The sequence below is a fragment of the Poecilia mexicana genome, unplaced genomic scaffold (genome assembly GCF_051168715.1).
Source record: "Poecilia mexicana isolate PSO_F unplaced genomic scaffold, ASM5116871v1 scaffold_2, whole genome shotgun sequence".
In the NCBI taxonomy this organism is placed as follows: domain Eukaryota; kingdom Metazoa; phylum Chordata; class Actinopteri; order Cyprinodontiformes; family Poeciliidae; genus Poecilia; species Poecilia mexicana.
Window position 1 is genome coordinate 35662706 of NW_028263371.1, and position 22913 is coordinate 35685618.

At 40.1% G+C, this 22913-nt stretch overlaps 3 protein-coding genes across 5 annotated transcripts; 1 reads left to right on the forward strand and 2 right to left on the reverse strand.

Moving 5' to 3' along the window:
* Nucleotides 1-6340: 6340 nt before the first annotated feature.
* Nucleotides 6341-12131, reverse strand: atg3 (autophagy related 3). Of its 2 annotated transcripts, none has more exons than XM_015010882.2 (12): nucleotides 11931-12131; nucleotides 11689-11730; nucleotides 11551-11600; nucleotides 10570-10640; nucleotides 9670-9777; nucleotides 9487-9542; nucleotides 8351-8435; nucleotides 8240-8274; nucleotides 8012-8164; nucleotides 7144-7271; nucleotides 6923-6991; nucleotides 6341-6771 (listed from the first exon to the last, which is right to left on the reverse strand). In XM_015010882.2, the coding sequence occupies exons 1-12, from the start codon at nucleotides 12000-12002 to the stop codon at nucleotides 6690-6692; spliced, it is 951 nt and encodes a 316-aa protein (XP_014866368.1). In that variant the 5' UTR covers nucleotides 12003-12131; the 3' UTR covers nucleotides 6341-6689. The 2 variants fall into 2 exon arrangements, with proteins under 2 accessions (XP_014866368.1, XP_014866369.1); XM_015010883.2 differs by having other exon boundaries at nucleotides 9487-9539; nucleotides 11931-12130.
* Nucleotides 12132-13005: 874 nt separating this feature from the next.
* On the forward strand, nucleotides 13006-20150 carry cars2 (cysteinyl-tRNA synthetase 2, mitochondrial). 2 transcript variants are annotated; one of them, XM_088015245.1, is made up of 16 exons: nucleotides 13007-13028; nucleotides 13119-13403; nucleotides 13477-13527; nucleotides 13608-13725; nucleotides 13799-13870; nucleotides 13993-14098; nucleotides 14184-14264; nucleotides 14519-14648; nucleotides 15256-15389; nucleotides 16636-16703; nucleotides 17277-17343; nucleotides 18081-18219; nucleotides 18296-18419; nucleotides 18495-18593; nucleotides 18679-18882; nucleotides 19779-20150. In XM_088015245.1, exons 2-16 carry the CDS (start codon nucleotides 13219-13221, stop codon nucleotides 19860-19862), a joined length of 1662 nt encoding a protein of 553 aa, XP_087871371.1. In that variant the 5' UTR covers nucleotides 13007-13028; nucleotides 13119-13218; the 3' UTR covers nucleotides 19863-20150. The 2 variants fall into 2 exon arrangements, with proteins under 2 accessions (XP_014866362.2, XP_087871371.1); XM_015010876.2 differs by having other exon boundaries at nucleotides 13006-13403.
* On the reverse strand, nucleotides 20147-22383 carry ddrgk1 (DDRGK domain containing 1). Its single transcript, XM_015010884.2, has 8 exons — nucleotides 22194-22383; nucleotides 21669-21812; nucleotides 21433-21551; nucleotides 21250-21351; nucleotides 21057-21179; nucleotides 20942-20980; nucleotides 20760-20865; nucleotides 20147-20646 (listed from the first exon to the last, which is right to left on the reverse strand). The coding sequence occupies exons 1-8, from the start codon at nucleotides 22279-22281 to the stop codon at nucleotides 20486-20488; spliced, it is 882 nt and encodes a 293-aa protein (XP_014866370.1). The 5' UTR covers nucleotides 22282-22383; the 3' UTR covers nucleotides 20147-20485.
* Nucleotides 22384-22913: the final 530 nt, after the last annotated feature.

The window sequence follows — 22913 nt, forward strand, 5'->3', positions numbered from 1 at the left end:
AATGAGCAGCGACCTCTGAATGCCAGCGGTGATCTTTATGAATGCCACAAATCTTCCATCTACTGTGACATTGGGGCCTGTTTTATAGGACAGGAGAAGTTACAACCCACATGTTCCACACTGATCTATTAGCTGCTAGTTTGTCTTGTCCATCGATTGTCAAATCAGATTACTCTGGGGAAAAGTCTCCAGAAACATTATGGCCCATAATATTACCCTGCCTGTCTCTGCATCCCTTAGACTGGCTGTTGATTCATCCTTTGACTTGAAAACTCTGGTCAGAATGAGGACCTCCAAATATGCATCTAAATGCATCTGGTCCAGCTCCTTCCAGTTCTCTCCAAAAACTTGCCTTCCTTTTAGACTTGTCATTTCAACAATGATTTTCTGTATTGCACTAGGCACGAGTAGCTCAGACTGACTTGATGTCTGTGATGTGAAGGATCATCAAGAAGTTCCAGAGCTTCCAGGGTTGTCATCTTTTTATTTCCCTGCTGCTCATTTCCTGATCTCCAACAGTGACGATATTACATGTACCTTCAGTGTGTAATGCGTTTAGGACTTCCTTGCAGAGAGTATTTATGTCCCCCCCCCACTTCTGCTGAGGGTCCACTCAGTGTGGGTGGAGTTTGCCCACAGGAACAGAAAAGGTTCCTGTCAAAAGTTGCATGAACACCTGCTTTCTGGCAGCTTCCTAGTGAAGTAAAGAGAATAGTGAAAGAGTGGGTTTGTGTGCGTGTTTAGGTGTGTGTGTGGTGTGTGTGTGGTGTGTGTGTGTGGTGTGTGTGTGTGTTCATGCATGTGTGGTGTGGTGTTTGTGTGTGTGGTGAAATATGTCTCATGGGTGCAAGGAAACAAACAGAATTGGACATTGTTTTAACCTTTTTACCCTTCAACTTGTATGCCGGGTCAAATTGACCCGGAACAGTACGTCTGTAACAAATGGACCCAGGGGGGGCTGCAAGTGTGTAAAATGAACCATTTTCATTTTATACACAGAGTGCACCTATTAAGACAAATAGAAAAAGTTTCATGCAGAAAAAATACTTCTAACTATTTTTTTTATATTTTTAAACTTTGAAACGGGTCAAATTGACCCGCAACATAACAGGAGGGTTAAGCTTTTATTTTGGTTATTCAACCATCAGATTGCAGCAAAGTGTTCAAGGAACCCCTGACTATTCATGAAACTTCTTTGGGGGGAAAAAAATCCTACTTTAGAAATGCTGACTTCCTGAGTTAGCTGACATTAGCACCGCAGTGAAGTTAGTTTCAAGCGCGGAGCTCGAATATCGAATATCCAACTTGAAACTAACTTCACTGCGGTGACATTAGCATTGGGAACGTCTGTGCTGCTGCAACATGTTTGGCGTGATGCTAATTTAGTCTTGAACAGCTTAGCTGATAGGCTAACTCCTTTTAGTACAACTTGAACACAACGGTAGTATTTTCCATCGTCCAATCAGATCATTGTTTGAAGCAAAGACTATCCCTCCCAATGCTCAGTGCGCACCCTACGCCCCTCTGTGAAGTGTGCGTTCAATCGAAGTGCACTTAAGGGTTCGAGTGCGCAGGTTTATAAGCAGCAAAAATGTGAGAATTGGGACAGTAAGCCCCTGTGTCATAATTTCACATCCAAAATGGAGGGACTGGTCAGTGTTTAGGCATTTGTGGTACTAAAAAGTACAACTACAAGAAAACAAATTATTTTAAATGTACAATAAAGGTATTTTTGCTTTCCTAAGTCATATGTGTTTTGCTATGACTTGTTGAATACAGAAAATTCTATGTAATCACACAAGTTCAGTAGAGTGAAACAAAAATTATTTCAGTACTTTACTTTTGAAAACTGATTTTATTAATTTTTTTTGCGACAGATAGCTTGCTCAATGAACTTTGCCATATTGCCAAGATGGCAAAAAAATACACATTAAAATGTGTTAATCAATTTAACAGTCTGCCATTTGACTAATTAGAGACAGGATTTGTTTTTACTCAAAAAACCATCTCTTTTATGCAGCTAAAAGTTGGTATAAAGTGGAGCTAATGTGCCAACAAAGATCAGGTTAAGGACAAACATACGGCATATATATACAGTATATATATATATATATATATATATATATATATTTTTTTTTTTTTTTTTTTTTTTTCCCTTCTCACCCTCCGCGGGTGGTCTCTTTCATCCTCTGAGCTCGGGTCCTCTACCAGAGGCCTGGGAGCTTGAGGGTCCTCCAGTATCTTGGCTGTGCCTAGAACTGCACATTTCTGGACTGAGATGTCTGATGTTGTTCCTGGGATCTGTTTGAGCCACTGCTCCAGTTTGGGGGTGACTGCCCCGAGGGCCCCGATGACCACAGGCACCACTGTGGTCTTCATCTTCCAGGGCTTCTCCAGTTCCTCTCTGAGGCCCTGGTATTTCTCCAGTTTCTCGTGCTCCTTTTTCCTGATGTTGTGGTCACTTGGTATTGCTACATCCACCACAACGGCTTTCCTCTGTTCTTTATCCACCACCACAATGTCCGTTTGGTTCTCCATTACCATTTTGTCTGTCTGGATCTGGAAGTCCCACAGGATCTTAGCTCGGTCATTCTCCACCACCTTTGGGGGTGTTCCCCACTTTGACCTCGGGGCTTCCAGTCCATATTCTGCACAGATGTTCCTGTACACTATACCCGCCACTTGGTTATGTCGTTCCATGTACGCTTTCCCTTCCAGCATCTTGCACCCTGCTGTTATGTGCTGGACTGTCTCAGAGGCCTCCTTGCACAACCTACACCTTGGGTCTTGTCTGGTGTGGTAGATCTGAGCCTCTATTGCTCTGGTGTTTAGGATCTGTTCCTGTGCAGCCAGGATGAGGGCTTCTGTGCTGTCCTTGAGTCCAGCTTTTTCCAGCCATTGGTAGGATTTCCTGATATCAGCCACTTCAGTTATTTGTCGGTGGTACATCCCATGTAGGGCTTGTCCTCCATGATGGTACCTCCATCCCATTTTGTAGCAGCTGGTTCAGTTGAGCTGCCAGTTGCTCATGGGGGGCAGTGAGTTTCTTCAGCCAGTAGGCATGGATCATGTCAGGTCCTGGTGCTGTCCAGTTTTTCATACCTGAGACTCTTTCTGGTCATCTGCCACAGTGATGGTTACCGGGGCTTGTTCAGGGAGGTTGCTGTGGTCCTCTCGTAGAGAGGTTAGCCACTGTGCATTGCTGTTGTGGGACACCTCTCTTTCCCATATGCCTTTCCAGTATTGTTCAGTCTCCAGCCTTGGTGGGTCTGCTCTGTTATTAGTACCCTGCCATTGGGAGTACACTTTCACTGGTTGGGTGGAGAAGAGCTGGTTAATCCTCCTGGCTTCATTCTCTCTTGTGTATCTCTTTAGGCGGCTGGCCAAGGCTTGGAGCCTTTGTTTGGCAGTTTCGAGTGCTTCAGGTATGGGCATCTGGCTGTACTTCTTGGGTTCTGATCTTTTCATTGCACCCCTTTGGAGCTCTGATAGTTGGCTCACTTCCCTCCTTGTGATCTTGATTTTAATAATACCAAAAATTCTCTAACAAACTGTCTTTTCCATGGTGGATATTGGGTCTCATGGTTGCTCTTATAGCCAAGCATCTCAAGGATCACTGATGCTGAGTTGTACATCAGCTCATTGGTTTCTGTTATGGTGTTGGTAGGGATCGTTCTCAATGCTGCATTCACATCTTCAATGAGACTTTCTGATGGTACTTCAACTCAGTTGTTGTAATTGGCATCGGGTTTACCTGGTGTTTATTCTGGCCACAATTCTCTCTCTCTCAGGTCAGTTGCTGCCTCGTTCAGCTTTTATGGTTCGTTCATTACTGTGGCTACATACCCAGTTTCTGGACGGGTAGTTGTAGTTAACTCCCCTCTGACCTGGCGTCCTGGCTCCTCCCCCTTGCCATAGCATTTGTGTTGTAACTTGTCAGTCTCCGGTTGTGACAGCAGTTGCCGTTTGCGGATGTTGGAACACTGAGCTACTAGTTGTTTGGCAGTTAGTGTTGACTTGTGATGTCGAACTAACCATTCCTCCCACATTCTTTGCATGGAGCCTCTCTGGCTAGGGTTACTTGAGTAGTAACATTCCAACAGATCCATGTTTTCACCTCTCGCCCATTTTCGTCTTGTTCCAGTAGCTCATTTTTCATCAAGGTGCTCTGGTTCCCCAGCCGGGTACCGGGCAATATGTCCATCCATCCATTTTCTTTACACCCTTGTCCCTTAGTGGGGTCAGGAGGGGTGCTGGTGCCTATCTCCAGGTAACGTTCCGGGCGAGAGGCGGGGTACACCCTGGACAGGTCGCCAGTCTGTCGCAGGGCAACACAGAGACACACAGGACAAACAACCATGCACACACACCTAGAGGCAATTTGGAGAGGCCAATTATGGCCAAACATGACCTGACAGTCATGTTTTTGGACTGTGGGAGAAAACCGGAGTACTCAGATAAAACCCACGTATGCACAGGGAGAACATGCAAACTCCATGCAGAAAGACCGGGGCTGGGACTCGAACTCAGAACCTTCTCACTGCAAAGCAACAGCTCTACCAACTGCACACACACACACACACACACACATTATATATATATATATATATATATATATATATATATTTTTTTTTTTTTTTAAGAATTATTATAATAGAGTTTTGTTTATATTAACTTCTGGATAAATTGTTGCCACTTCTTTCTTAGACTTTTTTTATATTGTTTATCTCCTTCCAGTTTCTTTTTAAAGTCTGGCTTTGAACACAACAGTTTCACCTCAATCACATGAAATAAGTCTAGATTTTGCTATACTTGTTTTTTTCTTTCTTGTGATTTGTTTAATATATATATGCCTGATGCAACATTAGAAAAATAAAAAACAAAGGTAACTAAGATGTCATTTTTAAAAGAAAATATAAATGTTGTGACTTTAAAGACGAAAAATGTTACAAAAAAACTCAATTTTCTTCCCCTCTACCCTAAGAAGAAAACATTTTGTTTTAAAATCATGATATCTCTAAAGAAAATAAGAGCCAAATAGCTTTCTATTCCACGCACATGAAAAAAGATATTAATTTCCCTATAATGACTCTGCGAAAGAAATTCAAAATAAATATCTTTTCCTGTGTTTAGTGGCTGAGATTTTGAGACAATACACCTTTTTTTCCAATTGCGACTTCATTAATGTTTTTAGAAAAATTTTCAAAAGTGGATAAAGTACAAGAAATCTATTCCATCTTTAAGTTTTAATATAATAATATTTGGTCATCTAACAGGGGATGAAGAGTTAAATCGTGATAATGCTCTGGCTAAGTTTTATTCACAAATACTGCTTTCTAAAACCACCTCCATTTTTAGTGAAAAGATTTTATGTAAGAGAGTTCTTAACCATTGGAACATCACAAAAGCTCAATCTTTATACTGTGTTAATATCAATTTAAGATTTTAAATTTGTCTTGCATTTGTGACATTTTGTTTTACTTTCCTCACAGTTTGTGACCATATTCTGTATTTCTTCTTTTTCTGCTCAGAAAAATTAGCTTTTTTATTATGTGTGCCTTGTCATGCTATTTTCTTTGAATTTTCTATAAAGACTGGAAAAAAAACAACTAAACATTACCATAAATCTGCCTTTTAACTCAAAATGTCACATGCAGCAATAAATTGTGCATGTGCATTTTTACGAACTTTGGCACTTCGCCAAAGTCCCTAAAAATGCGGACTTCGCATAAGGGCAGAAATAGTACCCAAATGGTGTGATGAATGATATGGAGAATGTGGGACACATTGCGCACTCAAACCCTTCAACATGAATGCACATTAGAAGTACACAAAGGCAGAATGACTGTGGAAATGCGAGTATTGGAACAGGGCTCTTGTTGTGGATGTTGCTTGTGAATCACATTTATCGACATACCAGAAACACGAAAAGACAAAGGTTCTGCACATTTGTATGTTAAAAAAGAATTAGATTAATTGTGTTAAAATTTTTAACTTTAAAATCAACGTTAAAATCAAAATAATTAGTTACTTAAAACTTAAAGTTTTGAGCTTGTTCCCAGACCAACAATCTGGGAGCAGGTGATCAATTTCTCAAATAACCAAACAAACAACGGGGAAATCCAAACAATTCACGTCAGGGATTAGTTCATCTAATTTATTCAAGGTATTAAAGCAGCAGAATTAAAGTGTTCCAAATCAGCCACGTTTAAGCCACGTTCTACTAGGTCGCAGAGCGAATAATGAAGCCTTACTCCAGTATGAAAGGCTGTCAGATATCAGTGGATATCAAACCAGAATTGAAGGCGGTTCGAACATTCACAAGCACACCACAAAAGGATTTATTCAGCTGGACTTCATTTATTTTTTAGAACCTGACTCATACATCTAAAGGAGTGAGGATTGATGAGTTTAATAAGTCAGTTTAAAGTTGTCAGAATGCAGCGATTGAGTTGAACAGTTGATAGAAACCATCAAAGGCATCTGGACAGGATCGTAAAGATGCTAACTTTCATCACATGTCTGGGTTCTCACCAAAAGCAAGCAAATTATACAATAAATGATTCGTCACGTGGCTCAATACACCTACATCCATAGAGCATCGAAGTAACATAAACCGGTTTTATAGTTGTGTTGAGACGAAGCAATCCAGATATACTGTTAGCTGAAGCAATTCTATGCAGTTGGAACTACATTGTAAAGTGTCTTGTGTAGTCATATTCTATCGTGGGAATGACAGCCTGGACAAACTTTAGGAAAATCAGAAGATACCTGGAAGTCTTAGTAAAGGAAAACTGTTGTAGGATGGAAGGTCAAGAACAGAAACACAGCAAACTGTACTAACCAAAGGAATACACAGCAGTTTGTTTGGATCAAGCCACTTGGAGCTGTCAGTATCACATGGTGTAAGATTAAAGGATACATATGCACTCCCAGCTCTCCACCTCCTTCAGCCACCGTCTCGATTATTTTTTTCATCACTTCAGCATGTCTGAAAAGAAAGGTCATATCAGTGAGGTTCTTATCGACGAGTCTGAGATGACGCCACAACAAAAGTATCTCAACCTTGTAGAGAAATGGAAACAGTTTGGGAGTTTTCGTGGTGTATACTGTGTAGGAACCAGTCCCAAGTGAATTCCTCACCTGCATGGATGAACAGAGCACATGGCGGGCGGAGGCAGGTGGGGATGGTTCTCAATGGTGACCGTCTTTTTCACATGATCCTGGCTGATGTCCTCATACATCTGCTCCACAGTCAACGGCTGCCTGTCCTGGGAAACAAAGAGCTGGCCATCAGTTTGCGTTTTGTTTGTATCAACATTAATTTGTTGATGTTTAATAAGAAAAAACAGTCTCAAACTACTGAACAAAATGTTTTGATAAAGAAGAAAATGGGGCAGTTAAATAGTTGTTTGCAATTTGTAGGTTATTATGGTTCAATCATTTTCACTTTATGTTGTAGAGTTGTAGCATAAACGCAGCAGAAGTAGAGTTGTCTACCGCTAAGCTAAGCTAAGCTAAACAGGCTAATCATGTGACTAGAACAACTAGCCTGTGCCTTTGTTTGCTCTAATAGCAAACAAATCTACAGCAAAGTTTACAGACTTAGCTATAACAGTGTGTTAGGGTCATTGTATATAAAAAGTAACAAAAGGGGTAGTAAATTTCCACCAAAAATACAGAAACTTTTAGTTTAATTTTGTAGAAAAAATGGAAAATTTGACATTTGAAAAGTCAAAAATTTTCAAGAGATCAATTTCAAAATTTCAGAGAATTTTTGACAGAAGTTTACCCGTTTTTTCCAATCTACAATTACCCTAATACACCGTTATACTAAAAAGATCCATGTGTTCTGTTGGGTAAAAATTTAGATGAAATTGCAGTTTTACTGTGTACAGTTTACTGTACTTCCATAGTTTGCGCACCTGCCTGGACCCCCTAAGGAAAAAAATCTTAGGAAGGAAAAAAATCTAGACCCAACCCTACACACCTTGAGCATTCAACTACATACTTCATCATATCCGAAGAGCCAGAGTCGAGGCGTCTGGTAGTATTTGTCGTAGGTGATGTAGAGGTCGTAGGTTCTGGTTTGGAGGATGGCATCCTCACTACCGGGTTCTGCTTTGGCTTTGGTTTCCACCATCTTGCTGGTGTCCAGTGTAGCCTGGAAGCAGGAGACAGATGGCCGTTAGCCAGATGGATTCCCCTCCGCCGACACCAGGAAACCCTCTGAATGTACCTCGTCTGTTTCCAACAAGCCACTCTCCTCGTATTCTGGAAAAAGTTCAAGAAGGCATCGTCAGAGCGGCTGCAGGCACTGAGATCTGACAACGCACTCAGAGATTGGTACCTTCCATATCCGCTGCTTCTCCGTCTTCATCCTCCTCTTCGTCTTCATCGCAACACGGTGAGGACGTGGCATTCATGTTCTTGTCCTGAAAGTATTCAGAGTTCTGACTGTGTACTTTAACCATCCAGAAGGACGAAGAAAAACACTTTGATCTTAATTCCCTAAAGACTAGTTTAAGGAATGCTGCAAAGCTGATTGGTTCCCTGCATCACAGGTAGAGATCATCATCCTGGCCAACAATGTTGTTCCACTGTTCAGACAGAAGAGGGAGCTGAAGGACAGTCTGCATAATCTTATCTCAGCAAGTTTTTACATTTTTGTCCCATGAAAATTAGAAATGTGACAGCAACAAACAAAGTCTTGATGGACTCTTGTTGCCATGGTATTATTTAGAACTTAGAAATTCTGAAAAGTGTGACATGCATTTATAATATTCCCCCGTTAGTAACCAGCAATCCTACAGCATGTTCCTGCCACCACCATGTCCAGCCTCAACTCTCCTGTAACCTCCAACAGTTTTTTCCCCAAGAATTAGTTCCATCCATTCTTTCCACCTGAAGAAAAGCATCCCTGCAGCATGATGCTGCCACCACCATGTTTCTCTCTGGTGATGCTTACTGGCTGCTTTCCACCATGTATATGTTATGTTAGTTCTGATTTGTTCATTTCTTATTGTAGCGTGTTTTAATAAATATTTCTTCTGGTTTTGGATGCTGTGCAGCCAAACTTTTTCTTTTCTGACATTTATTAGGATGGGTAACCATAGCAACACATTTTTCTTGTTAGTTTCTATTTTTTCCTAACAGTGAGCTGCTAATTTGCATCCCAAAAGTTCAAATAATACCTGAACTAAACTCCCAGATAAGTTAAAAAGGAGCAGAACCAAACAGGAAGTTCAAAGAATCTCATCTCTTCCACTGATCATAATGGACAAGGAGGAGAAGCAGCAAAGCCAGAGGAGGTGGAAAATGTTTTTATTAAGATAGTAGTGCATATACTACCTTAGTAAAACATCTAGTGTTAGAAGTTGGTTATAATGAGACCAAAAGTGAAAAGAAACAGCAGAGATCCTGAAGTCAGCTCAAAACACACGTTTGGTTCTGTCAATATAAGAATCACAAAGTGAAGAAGCTGACCTTATTGTTGTCCAGAGAAATCTCTCGTACTGCATCTGTGACGCCTAACACACCTGCTGGGACACAAACACCCACACACACACGCACACACATGTCAGCCTTCATCATCAGTGTGGAAAAGAAACAACATTGACAAAACCGTAGGCTGGGATTCCCGGTTCTGTAGGACTGAGCGTCTCTTACCTGAGTTATGGTAGGTGTCCACCCAGCCACCATCTCCATCATCCTCCTCTATGATGGCTTCCAGCTCATCTGAATACTCCATCTGTTTACAGCGCTTGTAGCATGGAACTGGAAGAGGCAGAGAAGAAGAAGAGTAGGAAACAGACGTTAGAGCAGAAATCTGAGCAAATTTATTCATCTGGAGTTTTACGCAAAGAGGAACAAAAAAAAAAGTGAACTGAGAACCTAAAGAACTTCAGAAGACTAAAACAACAACCAAACAAGATCTCTTTAAACCATCAGCAGGAAGTCTGTCTGCTTGGGAGTAAGGGCTGGACTGACAGCAAAATTTCATGTCATATTTGACATGGAATTTTGCATTCCATGTCAAAATTCCAGACTTTTCCACAGTTCTCAGTCCTTTACAATCATTTTAAAATATAAAATATGGATGGGTTCAATGGATGGATGGGATAATGGAAGAAAGAAACAATGAGTAACTACAAATAAATTAAGTATGAAACAAGAAATGAAGGACAAGAAGGAAAGCACTGAAGAAGAAAAGAAGGAAGGATCAATAGTAGATGGGAAAAAGGAAAAGAGGATTTTGTCCTGATAGAAGATAAACCAGGACACACTGGAACTGAAGGAAAAGGAACTTAATCAGATTATTATTCAATGAACTAAAGCAAAAACAGAAACTAAACTAAAATATCTGCTGAACAGTCAGAACCAATATGTCCTCATATTTGGTATTCTGGAACCAATCAGAACTTCACTGAGAAACTAAAACTCAGCTTTGAATCAGAACTTCGGTTTTCTTTGAGTGACGACTGAAGACTTTAAATTCATCTCTGGATGGGAATGCTGCTTCCAGAACAAATGGATCATAACTAAAGTGTGAACTGGACCTGGACTTACCATTCCGGGTCAACAGAAACTGTTTGTCCTGTGGCAAATATGGCTTCACCTTTGCTTCTTCCCCAGAGGCCCTAAACAAAGACATCATTCATATAAGGCAGGGTTACATCAGGAAACCATGGCAACAGGAGTTCTTCCAGATGGCCAAAAGACTTTATTAGAAAAGAACATTTTACAGTAACCCTGCTATTTACTCAACTTCCAGTTTCACTTCCTGTCATGTCAGCTGCCTCTCCTCCTGGATGTGAACAACATCCTGGTTGGCATGGTTACTCATCAAATCAAATTTTATAAACATAGATATTAATCAAACACAATGAATGGTTTGTTTTTGATTTTTTGTGACACTTAAATAAGTCAGATCAAACTAATTAGAATATCAAAGATTAGTGAACATTTACAAAAATAATTTTATTTAATAGCAGAAAGCATTCAATTTTATGCAAATTTAGAACTTTATCACTTACTAAATCATAAATTAACTGTACTTAACTAAATCTGATGGTTTAGTTTCAATATCCAGATATATTACTTCCTGAATGTGAAGTCAGAACCTATCTGACAACTCGAAGTAGGCAGAAAACATAATAATGCCTGCAGACAAACAGTGCTTTAACATTAATTAACAGTGAATGCATTAAAGATCTTAACAGGCTGTTTATTATGGAATTTCTTATATAAGCTATTAGTTTAAGGAAAAAAAGAGAAATAATTATTTGGAAACTACTGTTTGTTTTGATCTAGGTTGATAATTTGGAACATCACAGTGTGACCAAAAAGAAGCAAAAACAAAAGAAATCTATAATGAGGGAAGTATTTTGAATTGAACCTGAGGTCTCTGAATCACTATCTGCTTGACAACAACTAACCCGACCTCATTTCTAGTCCAGTTCATGAGTTTATCTCTGCAAACAGTTGAATGCAACCTCTGACCCCACTGTATGTGGGAGCTTGATAAGACCAATCAGGAGCCAGACTCACCACTTCCATGTGGGACAGTGATGAACCAGGTGATCTCCAGCTGCTACAAACTAAAACAAGACACACAAACACACACAGTCCTGAGTTAGTTTGTCCTCATTATGATGTTCAGATGGACCATTTAAAGTATGCTCTCACCTCCTCTGGGGTGATGACTCCAGTCTCTTTGAACTTAGATTCCTGTGAGGAACAACCCAAAGCTGTGTGTTAGGAACCACAAATATACAAAACTACAATATTTTAGATTTCTTAGATCTTCAGAGGAAACTGTGTTTGAGTGAAGTAACGACAGACGCAACTGAACGCAACTCTGTTCACTTCTAAGGTTTCCTATTCCTAGATGAGCCACTACCTTAGCTAGCTTCTCCCTGGAAGTTTACCTTTAACACGGGCGTGAGGAACTCGGCCACTCCCAGAGCGGTTCCCTTCACCGTGTTTATGACGTTCTGCATCTTGGATCAGAGCTTCAGCAGCGAAACGAGCTTGTTCGGAACCCCCTCCACTAAAGTCTACCCTTATTTTTACATAGCTACTCAGGCAGGCTGCCAAAAAGAATGATCACATGACACGAGACTGACACTTCCTGGTCCAAGTTATCGCGATACACAGGCACAAGCGCAGACAATGCTGTCCGCCACATTGTGTGTGGCAAATGAACTTAGAGAAACCGCTTGGAAGTTTATTATTATTATTATTATTATTATTATTATTATTATTATTATTATTATTATTATTATTATTATTATTATTATATTAAATAATAATAATAATAAAAAATCTGGTCACTTTTTTTTTATCATATTTTAGTAATGGTGATCAATACGACAAAAAAATTAATAAATGCGAATGCCAGCATAAAACAATTAATGCTCTACATCTGTTCTAATGTGATCCACGTATAATAATTATACTGTAATGTGACTTTATGTTAACTTTGGCGTAATGGTTTTTTCTTCCCTGAATTGCCTTTCAGTCCCTCTTAGTCTGACTGCAACTATGCCACAAAATTTCTGTTCACTGGAAAATTTCTCCCAATTCAGACTATTTATTAATTTTATGTCGTGTTATTTTGAGAAATATCAGAAAAAAAGTCAGCTCAATGAAAATAAATGTAAACGTGACAGGGGTAGTTCTGGGCTTAACTGTGCAGAGAAATATTATATATTTACTTAATTATTTTCCTTCCATTTGTTGTTTACTATGCAAAGTACACGGAACCAGAACCAAATAAACCTGATTCAGCTCTTTCTTTAACAAAAATGCAACTCACAACATGGCGGCTATGCTGACATACAATCTTTCCGGGAATTTTTTTTCTCAACATTCATTATGACAAGACACTCATTATGAACACATTAAATAAAAGAGTAGATGAAGGGGAAAAAAATTGAAATAATAAAGTTAGGAAATAATTATGACGTCATTACGTCTCAAATATTCAAATTAGCCATAGACGTCACCGAGCTGGAAGCCTAAATGTTAGCATGATTTAATTTCAAATCACTTTCAGTATTATTATGCTAATAACAGATATAGAGATGAGGTGTACGGCATGTTGATTATTACAGGTGGGACACTGAATGGTGTAAGCTGCTGCTCCAGAAGCTAACGGAAGCTAACAGCTAACAGCGGTTGCTCAGAGGGCACTGTGACTGAATGAGCTGAACCATGATCCGGAGCGGAAAGGCCCTCTGCGGGGTCCTCATCTCCAGCTGGTGTGTCCCTATCAGACACAGTGTTTCAGGGAAGGCCTGGATCACTCCTAAAGGCTTTGACACGGGAATAAAGACCTTCAACAGCTTGACCAAACAGAAAGAAGCTCTGATCCTGGCAAGAGAAGGAACAGCCACTTGGTAGGGAACAGACATGACTCTCACTCTGACTTTAACTGCTTTTATGAGCCTCAAAGCTTGTTTTATATCACAGGTACAGCTGTGGACCTACAGTGTATGACCATGCTCACCTGGGCCATGCATGGTAAACATGTGAACACTGATCTATTCCAGGCTGAGAGGCAGGACTGAATGAGTGAACCTGAACCCTCTGCTTCCTCCCAGTTCTTATGTCAGGTTTGACATCTTGCAGAGGATCCTGACCAGGTTGTTTGGTGTCACCGTGATCCACGCCATGGTCATCACTGACATTGATGACAAAATCATCAGAAGAAGTTGGGAGGTTTGGATCAGATTAATATGTCCAACACAGGGAGATTACAGAACGGTTGTTGAGTGTTTTCTTCTCATGACAGGAAAATGTTTCTCCAGATGTAATTTCCAGAATGTATGAGGAGGAATTCAAGATCGATATGCTGTCATTAAAGGTACATTGGAAACTGTACTTATGTCTGCTCAGAGGAGAGGATGATTGTTATGTTATATAAAAATAAAAATACAACAAGCAGAAGTTTTGACTAATCCTAACCCTAACCCCTAACCCTTTCAGGTGGTTCCCCCTGCTGTGTATCTAAGAGTCACAGAGAATATGCATCATATTGTTACATTTATTGAAGGGATCATCAGAAATGGGCATGCTTATGCCACAAAGGAAGGTAAACATGAGTAATTTCTACTTTTCTAAAGTAACGCTTGTGTTTTTCCTGTGTCTGAGTTGTCATTAGTCTGCTTTTGTTGCAGGCGACGTATATTTTGACGTGCAGTCCATTGGTGACCGCTATGGGAAGTTTGTTGGAGCTATTAGCCCTCCTGGACAGTCTGGTAGGCGTTGAGAAGGCATTTTGAGAAAATGAATATTATGTTTTTCCAAATTTTTGAATTCAACTTATGAGAACTGTTTGTGGCAAAATATCGGAGGAGCTCTGTTGGGTTAGTTCTGATTTATTAATTTATTCACTTCCTCTGGTTGTGGTTGCTGTGCAGCTGGGAATATTACAGGCTGAGCTAAACCAAATGGTTATGTGTTGTTTAGTTATCCTATAATATAACATACTAATAAATGTTTTTTCTTCCAGGTAGCTCAAACAAACGAGACTCCAGGGATTTTGCTCTGTGGAAGCGCTCTAAAGCTCAGGAGCCACACTGGGAATCTCCGTGGGGCCAAGGAAGACCCGGCTGGCATATCGAGTGCTCCACTGTTGCCAGGTTGGATTTACCACACTTTGTTTTCTACTGTCCAGACCTGCCAATAAACCGTATCCCAGTGCAGCAAATGAACTTCGTCACTGCTGCATTGAAGATTTTTTAAATTTAATCTGAAAAGGTTATGTTACATAAACTGTACATGTAAATATTTGTTTTAACCATCATTTCCGTTATTAATGAATATACTTTCCTTACTCAAAGTGTTTCTGAAGGAATTGATTGTGTTTAGGAAACAATTGTTTAACTGAATGACTGCCATAGAATACAAATCCACTACAAATCCAGCTAAATCCAAATCCAAATAAATAATCAAATAATAAATATCCAAATAATAAGATCCAAATCCATCTAACTGACCTGAACAATGAAAAGTTTTGTCTGATTTCATGTCAGACAGAGAGAAATAAAGTCTTTTTAAACAGTGGATGTAAATATTTGGTTTCAACTGGACACTTGAGACTTCATCTGTTTGAAACGGCAGAAAACAAAATCCCTCACTGGATTAAAGTGTAAAAAATGAGTTGAGTTCATCTTTCATGTTATTTAGGGGTAATAGCAGTTACTGGTACAATTTTTAACAGATATCTGATTGTGCTGCTGCTTTCAGTCACATGTTTGGGAGTCAGCTGGATATTCACTCTGGAGGAATCGACCTGGCCTTCCCTCACCATGAGAACGAGATCGCTCAGAGTGAAGCGTTTCATCAGTGTGGACAGTGGGCCAACTACTTTCTTCATTCAGGTGAATCCTTTACATTTTCTAAAGCCTTTTGGGCTTTGTCACTTGAAGCAAATATGAGGACTCTTCTTTAATTTAAGGACTTTTGTCCCTCTTAGAAATTATATGTTTTGACTCATTTTATCAATATATTTCAATACTTATTGTGTGTTTGAGTGTGAAATATGCATGTGTAGCATGTGTGTAAAGTTCAAGTGATACAGCAGTTGGAGTGAAAGTGTCGCATCAGCAAAGCAGCAGGGAAGGAATATGAAAATGTTTCAAATTCTATTGGTAGTGACCAGAAATTCCTGTTTCCATCTGAGTGCTTTTGTTTTTGCTTACCGTTGTTTTTACCTTGTTGATATCTATGGAAAACTTCACATGTACAAAACTGTTTAGCATACTGAGGAGAACATGACTGACAAATCATGAAATGTTTGACCCAGCTCCTATAACTTTGTATCAGTACACAATACTGATATCTGGATATTTTTCACACATCTTTAGACAAATTTAGTGGCATCCACAAAATACACTAGTGTTTTATGGCTTAACAAAGTCCAATAAACCAAATGTACAGAGTGATGTGCTGTGTACAACAAAATTAGTCATAAACTGTGAAGAGCCAAGAAACATAGAATCTAATCAGGAACGTGCAACAACCATCTGCATAAAAAATGTAAATGACATTAAAACATAGAGCCAGAAATGGAAACAAACCCTATTTTTACAATTAGAGTGTATTTTAACTTTATGCTTTAAGAAAAAAGTTAAACATATTGAAAGGCAGTTATCGAGGAAAATACCCAAATGTTTATAGGATGACAATCTCTTGATGAAAGTTCTCCCTTGGTGGTAGAAATACCATTACTTAAAAACAGAAGTTAATTAGGAAAACATTTATATTAATAAATTTTTAGCTCTGCCTGCAGCTGCCTACACTGAAATTTTACACCAACTGTGTAAAATATGGTGTTGTCTGCATGTGGGTGGACTTCAGCTGTCGATAACTTCTTCTTTTGGGTAAAAAATGGAACCAGGGCCCAAAATTAAGCCGTGGTGAACTCCTTTTGAAATATGATTTGTAAAAATCTTTTCAGGTCTTTGAATCTGTGTTACTTTTACACCTCACACAATCATTTTAGTATTCCCCTACTTACTCATAGCAATAGCCTGTGTCCAGCATCCAGTAACAATATGGTTGATATGAATGTGACACTTTCTCTTTATGATGTGTCTAACTGACTGGTTGGTCTTGTTCTTTTAGGTCATTTACATCATAATGGCAGTGCAGAGAAAATGTCTAAATCTCTGAAGAACTATATCACTATCAAGGTAAAGATATTGTAGATTATTACAATTAAAGCTAAGCTGGAAACTATAAAACTCCACCTTCTTTGTGGACTCCATACAGAGATTTTCTTTTAGATTTTTTTCTTGTTCTTTACTCTTGTTTCACATTAGCGAAATCCTTTTCATATAATTTGTGTAAACATTTTCTATGTTCACATTGTTATGCTGATTGGTTGAACCTTCTCTTAACCAATCAGCTGCTGCATATCATTTTTACAGGCGCTTCTGTAACTTTGAATAACCTCTTCTAGGCCTGTAACAGTAGCAGTTACCTACCACTCAAGTTAAGATGTTCAAAAACAAGGCCTTGTTGAACTCCTTAGTGCTCTGTAATTTCACTGAAACTATAGAGCAACTTACATGTGATGGAAGCTTTTGTAAAACCTCTAAACTTGTTTTTTTGCTAAAAAGTGTCCAGATAGATCTCATATTTGGAATTTCTACCTCAGTTTCAAACATTTCATTAAAGTAGAAAAACAACAGAAACAATAGACAGCAGCAGCTTATCTTGTGCTTTTCATGCTTAAAGTAAAATAATTTTTTTTCTTCTATCAGGATTTTCTACAGTCTCACACTGCTGAAGAGTTTCGGATGTTTTGTCTGTCGACCAAATACAGATCTGGTGGGTAACCTGACTGACAGCAGTCTCTTTCTGCTGTCAGTTGAACTGATACAATCAGTGAACCTTTACTGGAACTACATCATATCTACTTCCTCTGTTTCTCTTTCTGACATCTAGTAAAATCAAACTAAACATTTCCTGTTTTAGGTCAGTTTGGATTAACTAAATTATTTCTAGTTCAAAAATTCCAGAATAATTTCACTCCAGAATAATAGAAATTTAGATCCCTGATTCATGTTGAAAGATTTTTGTTAATTTGACTTTGTTGTCCTTAAGCCTCTTTGTAACTTATTTGATGGTATGCTGAGGAATATTGTCTGTGTGGAAGACCCATTTTTTCTTGGCTAGAGTGAGTTGGAATGCTAACGCTGGTTATCAAATGTTTCAATTTCAGTTTCATCCGACCACAGCAAGTCTCCAACATTTAAAGTATTTGTCCCTAAGGACATTTACAAACTTTAATCTGACTTTTTATGCCTGTGTTGAAGTAATAGCTTCTTATGATTGGCCTTTTATGTTAGAGTAGGACTGGTTTCACAATGAAGAAAGCCAATCTCATCTTTTAAATTTTAAGGCTGAGCCATCTAGGTACAAAAAATAATTCTCTAAAATCCTTTCTGTGTGTTTTATAAAGTGTGTGAACATCTGGTGTTAACAGTAGGTGTGCCCCAGCATTCTTCTGTCTGAACTTTGACAGTGACAGATCAGAGTATGATGTTGTCCTGGTGTCTCCACAGCTATAAATTACAGTGAAGGCAGCATGTCAGAGGCCCGCACCTCTCTGGAAACCATCCGTGCCTTCATTAGCGCCGCTCAGGCCTACATGAAGGGTCAGCTCCACTGTCCACCTATGCAGGAGGATCTTCTCTGGCAGAGGTATCGAGGTTTTGTTGGTTCTTCCATCATTTGTGTTTTTCTCCATTTCAACCTCTACGTTTCATTGTTTCCTCAGACTGACTGAAGCTAAATCCAATATCCTGACAGCATTAGCGGATGACTTTGACACACCCAGAGCTGTCAGTGCTCTGATGAAGCTGGTTTATCATGGAAATTGCCAGCTGCAGCCAGTTTCTACGGTAACGCAGGGTCTCTGATTCGGCTATTTGGGGTGGCGGCCTTGTAGTGAGAAGTGTGTTTCTGTTTCTGTTCAGGCAGAGGGAGGCATTCGGAGCCCAGCAGTGTTCGGAGCCATGGTGACCTACATCAGAGATGTGCTGGACGTGTTCGGGATCGACCTGCTGTACAGTCGGGTCAGGACCTGCATGTAGAGCAGCAGATGATCTGACCCCATATGTCCTCTTTACTTTCCCATGACTGTTTTATTTTTGTCTGAAGGAGGCTGACGTGCTGAGCAGCGATGGAAATCTGCAGGCTGTGGTGGAGCAGTTGACTCGTTTCAGAAGTGAAGTCCGAGAGTTCGCGCTCACCCATCAGGACTCTCAGGATAAGAAATCTGACTTGTACCCAGACAGAATCCCCCTCCTGAAATCCTGCGACACCCTCAGGAAGGATCTGGCCCTGTTAGGAGTGGTGATAAAGGTAAGCTTCATCTGAATCTGGTCTATACACAGACCCTCAGTGTTGGCAGTAGCTACAATCTGTGAATACCTGAGACCTGTTCTAAAATTGTAATTATTCACACCAAATATACCTTAATATGCATTGATACACAGTGGAAACCCTCTTACCACTACCACCAGTGGTAATTCGCTAATAGCAAAGCTAATTTCTCTAACTTTTGGTAACTTTAAAACATTTAGCGCACTTAGCTCCTCATAAATAAATTTTTCTGGATGAATTCTAAAAGGCTAATTAAATTGGCTGTTTTGTAAACTTTAAGTTGAGTATGACTTCTTGAAGTAGACATTTATATTAATGCTCTTATTTTGAAGTGAAGATGATTTACATAGCAGTTCCTTTTTGCACTTTTTTCCCCCAATAACTTTATTTCAAACAGATAGCAACACATAGACATTAGAGAAGATTTAAACATGAATACATCATTAAGAATTAACTTGGTACTTAAGGGTTCTTGTCTGTCTTTTAAGGGCAGATATAATTTGAATTTAGTTAGTGGTTTAGCATTAACTTCCGCTTGATGTAGCGTGTTAGCGGAACTAATGTTTGATTAGCGCTTTAGGATTAGTGCAGCTAACTTTTTAGCTAGCAGTGCTCACCACTGACCGTCACAGAAGTTTACAACTACAGTCTGTCTAATCTCCACTGTTAGGATACAGCCAATCATCAAGTAAAACAAATGGTGCTCATGGCTTAGCTGCTTTGCAAACACCAGCCAATAGCATGTCAAGAAGCATCGCGCTGAGCCAATTCAGATTCCAAGCCAAATATTTCAAATATTCTTTATATGCTCTTAAAAATATCTGTGAATAATTTAGAGTTTAACAGAAAAATTCAACAGTGTTCTCTGTTTCCAGGACAGAGGAACGACGTCCACCTGGGAGATAAAGCAGACTCAGAGTGGACAAACCACAACCCGGACCAGCAAACATGAAAAATAACAGATTTCTGAACTTTATTCTTTTTTCGCCTAGAAGTAATCAGATGGACTAAGGTTTATCATCACTGGTTTTGATCTTTGGCTCAAATTCTGACCAAACTGGTCACAAAATGTAAAACTTCAACCTAACTGTTGTACTGATTCTCAGCAGTTAGTAAATATGGCCCCATTTCTTCTAGAGCCGCATTTTAATGTTCTCAGAACTGATAGATCCTTGTCTGTAATATATGAAATGTTGTCCTATTGGGTGTAGAAACTAGAGGAAGCAAAAACTGAGCCACTAGGTGAATATTTTCAGTTTTATTTTGTGTTTTTTTCCCCCTTGATTTTTATGCAATGTTTCCAGTGTTACCAAAATGTTTTTGGAGCATATTTCTTGCAGACTCTATTCTGGAACTTGAAATCAAAAAATGATTCCAGAATTTAAAAAATATATATTCTAGGAAATATTTTATATGCAGAACATTCTGAGATCTCATGTCACAATTCAGCAGATGTTAAATCAAAGAAACCATGTTATTTTTATTCCTTTTCAAAGTGAAACGTGTGATCAGAGTGAAGCTGTAGCCTCAGCCGTTATAAGCTCCAGTCCCGGTAGTTGTGCAGAACTCCCTATGCTGCCCGTCAAGCAGAGCTGCAGCTCTCAGGCATCAGGTTGATGAGGGAGTTGCTGGCCTGAGCCAGCTCAGTGATGGAGACTCTGCCTCTCTGTCTGATGAACTGAGCCACCGAGCCCAGCTCCTCTGGAGTGATGAAGATGAACTTCCCTCTGTCGTCAATCACACCTGCAGCAACACGGACAGCGACTTTAAATGTTGGAGATGTGCTGTGGTCAGATGACAAAATTCTTCAAACTGAAATCTAGCAGGAACAGACAGAGCCATGACTGGGCGCCAACCTGTGAGTGTGCCCTCAGCCAACAGGTCCTGCAGCCTGGCGATCGCGTCCTGTGTCCTCATCCCAAAATGAGAAGCCAAGTCCTCAAGGAGAACCACTTTAGACTTCTGCAGACACAAAGAGATCCCAGTTATCTCAGAAACACGAGCACAGGTTAACATGGAGGCAGAGGTTCAGACTCACCTGGATGTATTCTATGAAGTCCTGTAGCAGGCTGCGGGACTGAGAACACAAAAAGTGGAACAAGTTTAAAATCATCGCTTCGGGAAACAGGAGGGAGACGTGGCGAACATCTGACCTGGTCCTCTGACAGCTGCTCCTGCTCTCCCTGGTCCTCAATGATGAATGAGGCTTTGAGCTTCAAGTACTCCTCCTCCTCTCGTCGCTCCTGTTCCTCTTTAGCGCGCCGCTCGTCCTCTTCCTGCAGAACACATGAGCTCAGGCTCTCAGCTCCTGGTGACGTCACAGGTCTCAGCTGCAGAGGAACCAACCTGTTTCTGCTCCAGCTTCCGTTCCCTCTCCTCCTCCTGACGTTTCTCCTGCTCTCGGAGCTCCTGCATCCTCTTCCTCTCCTCCCGCTCCTCCATCTCTGCCTAACATAATGAAAAAAATCAAACTGAAATGATGAAGTCACCTTTTAATCTGCAAGTCCAGCATCTAGAATGTCTCATCACCTCTCTTTGGGCTTTCTTGGCCTGTTTCTCCTCCAACTTCTTTTGCTTCTTGGCTCCGATTTTTGCTGTTGGCTGGGCAGCCTGCAGCTCTGCCTCCTCATCTCCCACAGGCTCCTCTTCTGAAATCCACAGAAACTTTGTTACACACTCAGTAGCATTCACCAAACGGTCTGTGTTTCATGTCAAAGTTTAAGCTGAGGTTTGCACCAAACAAACAGAAAGCTGCTGGAGTTTACCCTCCTCTGGTCTCTGAGGCCGCCTGTTGGCCATTACAGCTGCCAGGTTCCTCCTCCTGCGGGGCATCCCGGCTCCCCGCTCATCTGGGGCCCGCAATGGGGCCGCCGCTGCTCGGACAACATCTCTCCTCTGCTCCTGATCAGCTGAAAACAACCAACATATCCGGTTCCAGCTCAGATTGTTCACATTATGGATTCATTGCATCAATGACTGATAACATAGGTTTACATTATAAGAATTGTATCTTTTTTTAATACATATGTACACAGAAAAGGATATAAAACAAAACAGATGTCTCAAAGATTGTGTTTATATGGACCTCTTGGGCCCCCATAGTTTCAAAAGCTGTACGCTGACGTAGCCTGATGGTAAACAGTAAAACCAACAGCTTTCATCCCCGCAGCCTTTATAAGTGTCTATATTTACAGCAAACAGAGCTTTGAATAATAAAGGTTCTCGTCTAAAAGTTAAGAACATCTTAAAGGTTAACGTAGCTCCTTAGCATTAGCCTCAAGCTAACCTACCGTCCTGTGTTTTCCTCTGTACCTTCAGCGCGAAAACAATGATGACGAGAAGGACCGCAGCAGCTAGAATATACAGCACTATGTCCATGGTTTAATAAATACTGGGTTTATATAAATAACTATTCACCTCATTACTACCGAGAGCGCGACGTTTCACCAGGACTACTACTACTTTTTCTTTGGTTTTAGGTGGCGGATAACAGCGAATTAGAGCGTTTTCGCCACCTGCTGGTGCATCAGTTATGTGTTGTGGGGTGGAGTACATAATGCGGTTAATTCAACATAAAAGTTGAAACTGAAGGAGTAAAATCAAAATTTTCCAAATGTGTAATTAGATTATGTAATCAGTTACTCTTAGATGTTGAAGAACTGGATGTATCATAGACTAGAAGAACTCTATTACAAATGTCTACAATATTTTTTCTTTGAAAAATTGCCTTGAGTCCGTCTCATATCGCAGACAGTGCAACGCGTTCCAGTGCAAACAATGCTGTCTGTCCAGCATTCTCATTGGATTAGATTCTTCTGCCATCATCAACACACTGTCAGGAAGAGTGAGAGTCTTAGAACAGAACAGACTAACTGTCTTATACTGTAAGAGTCACTTCATTGATAAAGAAAATTTATAAAAAATTCCCTTCTCACCCTCCGCGGGTGGTCTCTTTCATCCTCTGAGCTCGGGTCCTCTACCAGAGGCCTGGGAGCTTGAGGGTTCTGCGC